Below are 4,703 nucleotides of genomic sequence, written 5' to 3' on the forward strand. Positions count from 1 at the left end.
GATTCTTCCACTCTGCCCTGGGATCATGAATCTCCACAGCTTCACTGAAGGAATCTGAGGTAGCATCTCCAAGGCCCCATGCCAGGACCATGGGGCACCAAAGTTTGGCTTGGATGTGGCAGTATGGCCCAGATCATGAAATAAGCAGCACAAAGTTTGTTGTATGTGTGCTTAGTCATTCAGTTGTGTCTGACTCTGCGACCCCATGGACTGTAGCCCACCAGGCTCCTCTGTCCAAGGGGAAACTCCAGGCAAGAATACTAGAGTGGGTTGCTATGCCCTCCTCCAGGGAGTCTTCCCAACCCAAAGACTGAACCCAGGTCTCCCGCACTGCAGGTGGATTCTTTACTGTCTGAGCCACCACAGAATGCTAGTGGATGAGAACTGGCCCTTTTAAATGATAATCTTAATAGACTATCACCCAGGGACTAAAAGAGAAAAGTTAGTATCACAGTAATTGTACAAAACGACAGAACTTCATCTCAGAACTTTTGAGCAATGACCCTGCAGTCGACTGACAGCCCACAGTGAGAACTGTCAGGCTAAGGAGCCCCTTCACTTGCTCTTCTGGAATTGTATGAGCATGGTTGGGGACAGGGGTGGACTTATACCAGAAAGGTAAGGATTTCCAGGCCCTGTCAGCAGTCAATAGGAGTGAAGTTTCTGAGTGAGATGCGAGGGGTTCCACACCACAGAAGACAGTCTCCCATCCTTCCCTCTCAGCTCATTTTACCTGTAGCAGCCATTTCCAGGAAGCTTCGTGTAGAAACAGCGAGATGAGACGTATGTGCACTTCATACCAGGAGACTCGGGGGTTCACATCTTCGATATGAGGCCTTGGCCTCAGGTCAGCAGATGGGACGTAGCCCAGCATCTACAGGGGTTAAGGCAAGGCATGGAGAACGACAGAGCATCGCTTACTATAGAAGAGAGAAGCCAAGAGAGCCTTCGGTGTTGGTCTCCAGGGCTCCAGGAAGGCTGTTAGTCTTGGGCTCCCCAATTCTTCCTGTTGGGAGTGCTGACACAAGTGAGAAGCAGGGAGTGAGCCAGCTGACAGTTCAGGACAGAGACGTCCCAGGACCCCTTAATAGTCAAAGGAAAGTCCACGTGCCAATCCTGTGAGAATCTCCCCTGGAACCCCGCCTGTCCAGGTCCCGCCCCTGCTGTCCTCCTGGAGCCCAGATGCGCATGACAGGAAGTGACGTCCTCCTAAGCACGCTGGGGGAGAGACGCCATCCTTGACAGTGCCGGTATCTCTGAGAGCTGCCATTGACTGTGGCCAGAGGGAGCAGACCCAAGTGTCATCGGGTGTCAAGATCGGAGGTGACGTGAGTTACGAGTACAGGCACACGTCTCTGTACCCCGATTCCCTTTTCCCTCTGAAAAGAGGGGGCCGCACAGCATCTGGCCACACTACCCCTGCACTCAGACCAGAGGATCCAGCCTAGCTCTTAGACCCCAAGACCATCCACTAACCCCTAGGGGGTCTCGGGAAAGAATGCCTCGGTCAGGCTCTGCTGGACCCCAGCTCTGCTCAGTAGAGGAAGAGCCACGAACCCTGTGGAGTGAAGGGGGGACCCTTGGGAAGACTGAGGGTCTCGATACCCAGAACGGCAGCCATGTGTAACCCCCACTCACCGCGATTTGGCTGCGGATCAGCCGCCGGGCAGCTCTAAAGGCTGAGGGGCTCCCTCACTGCGACCTGGGACACAGGACACTCGGAGAAGTGGGGACTTTGGTCTGAGGGGCTGGCAGCTCGTCAGTAGAGTGAGGATGTCAGGGTTCAGGAAGAGTCAGGATGAGGACCATGCTCCCTGACAAACGGGCGACTCAGGACCCTCCCCTGTGGTCAGCGCTTCCTCCCAGCCAAACATCGGGAAGGGGGGCGGTGGTCTGAGAGGGGAGCTTGGAGCCTTGTTGTGAAGGGGCAGCCACGAGACAGCAGAAGGGAAGGTCCTGGGACCCTTCAGTGGGGGGCTGAGTACACCCTCCTCTCCTGGTCTGGGGTGACAGGGAAGGTGGCAGCGTCAATTTCAGACAGGAGAGGGAACGGGCTTGGTGCGGGAGATGGGGCATTGGATATGGGGGTGTCTCGCACCAATTTTCATCCTGACTCAGAATGTCAGCTGAGAGGACCTGCCTCCCCTGCCAGCCCCCACTGCCGCCCCCCACTTCTAATGCCCAGGCAGGACTGTCTGCTGCGCCCCAGGCTCACTCTCCCTTGCTGATCAGTGATCTCAGGGGACAGGCTGACCAGGAGAACAGGAGCCCTGTGGGTCCTAGAGCACTGGCCTCGAGGACCCCTCAGAGGCGGCTACCATTCAAGCCAGGGAGGACTCTCCTCGCTGAAGGCTCTCACAGCATGTCCTTGTCTGTCCTCCAGGTGCCCTCCTTGCCTGCTTTCCTGCCCCCACTCCCACTTGCGGTCTCTGACCTGCTGTCACCATGCCTCGGAGGCACAAGAACAAGTCACATGCCTGTGGGAAATGCCACCAGGTCCGGGGAGACACTCAGGAGGCCCAGGCCAGTGCTGCTGCAGCCCCAAAGGAGGAGTGCCCCTCCTCCCCCTCTTCTGCCCCTCAGGGTTCTCCCCTGAGCTCCCCTGCTGGCGATCATCAGGAGCTTCAGGGAGCCATGGCCCCTAGCTCTCCTGATGCACGGCCTTCATGTGCAGCATCTGATGAAGGTGTCCAGGGCCCCGAGGAGGAAAGTTCAGGTGCCTCCCAGGAAGCCCCTGCCACTCAGAGCACTCGCAAAGATCCTCTGGCCAGGAAGGCCAGGATACTTGTGGAGTTCCTGCTGGAGAAGTACACCAAGAAGGAGCCCATCATGCAGAGCGCCCTGATGAAAATTGTCAGCAGGAATTACAGGCAGCACTTCTCTGACATCCTCAGTACAGCCCGTGAGCGCGTGGAGCTGGTCTTTGGCCTGGAGATGAAGGAAGTCGACCATAGAGGGAACATCTACACCGTCATCAGCAAGGTCAACCTCGGGGCAAACGATTGTCCAAGTGATGGGGGGGTGGCCTCTAAGTCTGGTCTCATCATGGTGCTCCTGGGGGTCATGTTCCTGAATGGTAACCGTGCCACCGAGGAGGAGATCTGGGAGTTCCTCAGTATGTTGGGGATCTATGCTGGGAGGAGGCACTGGATCTTTGGTGAGCCTAGAAGGCTCATCACCAAAGATCTGGTGCAGAAGGTGTACCTGAACTACTGCCGGGTGCCCAATAGTGATCCTCCACGCTACGAGTTCCTGTGGGGCCCGAGAGCTTGTGCTGAGACCAGTAAGATGAAGGTACTAGAGGTTCTAGCCATGTTCCATGGTAGGGTCCCTAGTTCCTTCCCAGACCTCTATGATGAGGCTCTGAGAGATCAGGCGGAGAGAGCAGGGCGGAGAGGTGTGGCCAGGGCTCCCACCGTGGCTGAAGCCAGTGCCCCTTCCAGGGCCAAGTCCTGCAGCTCCTCCCACATCTAGGGAGGGGGGCAGGGCACTTTGTTCCCTTTGTGTTGGAACAGAGCAATCAAGCTCCTAAATAGTTCAGAGTACTAGGGTGGAGTGAACAAAACCCATATCTTGTTACAGTTTTAAATGGTAAGCCAGTTTAGGTCTAGTTTGTTTTAACAAAATATGTATTTGTTTTCTTGTACCCATATGAGAAATGAGGTGATGGAGGTATTTAGTATTTTCAAATGTTCTTACATTTGATAAGGTTTATTGTGCTTCAGAATTCAAATGTATAAATCATATAAATTGTATTTTCCAGCTGTTTTAATGTGTTTTAATGTTTTAAAAGTTTGGGTATTTGTAAAACACACTGAAAGTACTGAATATATTGTTCACAATGCAAAGAAGATAACATGACATTAGAAGAGAATTTTTCTTGAAGAGTAGTCAAGCTTCTAAAGAGTACATGGTAATGGGGGTTAGATCACATTTCTTTCGATCACATTTCTCTTTCTGTTTCACACGAGTAACTTCTACATATTATTTGTTTTTTTTTTCAAATATTTTTACTTGTAAGAGGTTGTTTTTCTTCAGAGTATTACTTTGGTAATGATACTGCTGTTATATTCATTGCTGTTTTAAAAGTTTTAAAGGTACAGTTTTGGTAGATATAAAAGAAATTCAGGAGCCAACTATGTTGTCTTTATGATCTGAATGTAGGTAACATAGCACTGCAAGAGTGATTTTCATGCTAATGTGAAAGAAGACCACAGAAACTTTTGAGATTCAAAAAGAAAATGGAGAAAAGAATAGAGTAAAAAGTCTTTATGTTGTGCTTTACCTTCTTTCTTTTAAACTTTCTTTTAGTAAAAATAAATACTTTGAGTTATTTAGCTCATTTAAGAATATTTGTTTCTTTTGTCCTGATTCACTGCATATTCTCTGCTCTCTCCTGGATTAAAAATAAACTCAGATGGGAAGATGGTATTTGAGGGGTTCATAGTAATCATAACTTCCACTTATTTTAAACCAATACTTCTTAATCAGTATGCCACTGCTTTATATGTAGTACATGCATTCCAGCATTCATGCAGGATCAGATTTAGCAGACTCCATTCATGGATGGATTACTTGCAACTTTCTCAAGTTCATAAACTGATGAAGTGACCTTCCTAGGACTAGTCCCCTGATCTGGATTCGTGCAGAGCCCACAATATGCCACTTCTCCCAGCCTAAGCCAGAGATCATGTCTTTTCATT

At 50.6% G+C, this 4,703-nt stretch overlaps 1 protein-coding gene across 1 annotated transcript; it reads left to right on the plus strand.

Annotated features, from left to right (window-relative positions):
- Positions 1-1,209: 1,209 nt before the first annotated feature.
- LOC147339975 (melanoma-associated antigen B4-like) lies at positions 1,210-4,342 on the plus strand. Its single transcript, XM_086386862.1, has one exon. The coding sequence runs from the start codon at positions 2,446-2,448 to the stop codon at positions 3,472-3,474; it is 1,029 nt and encodes a 342-aa protein (XP_086242988.1). The 5' UTR covers positions 1,210-2,445; the 3' UTR covers positions 3,475-4,342.
- Positions 4,343-4,703: the final 361 nt, after the last annotated feature.

Source organism: Bos grunniens, chromosome X (genome assembly GCF_055505025.1).
Source record: "Bos grunniens cultivar Pamir isolate PY7600 chromosome X, Bosgru_T2T1.0, whole genome shotgun sequence".
In the NCBI taxonomy this organism is placed as follows: domain Eukaryota; kingdom Metazoa; phylum Chordata; class Mammalia; order Artiodactyla; family Bovidae; genus Bos; species Bos grunniens.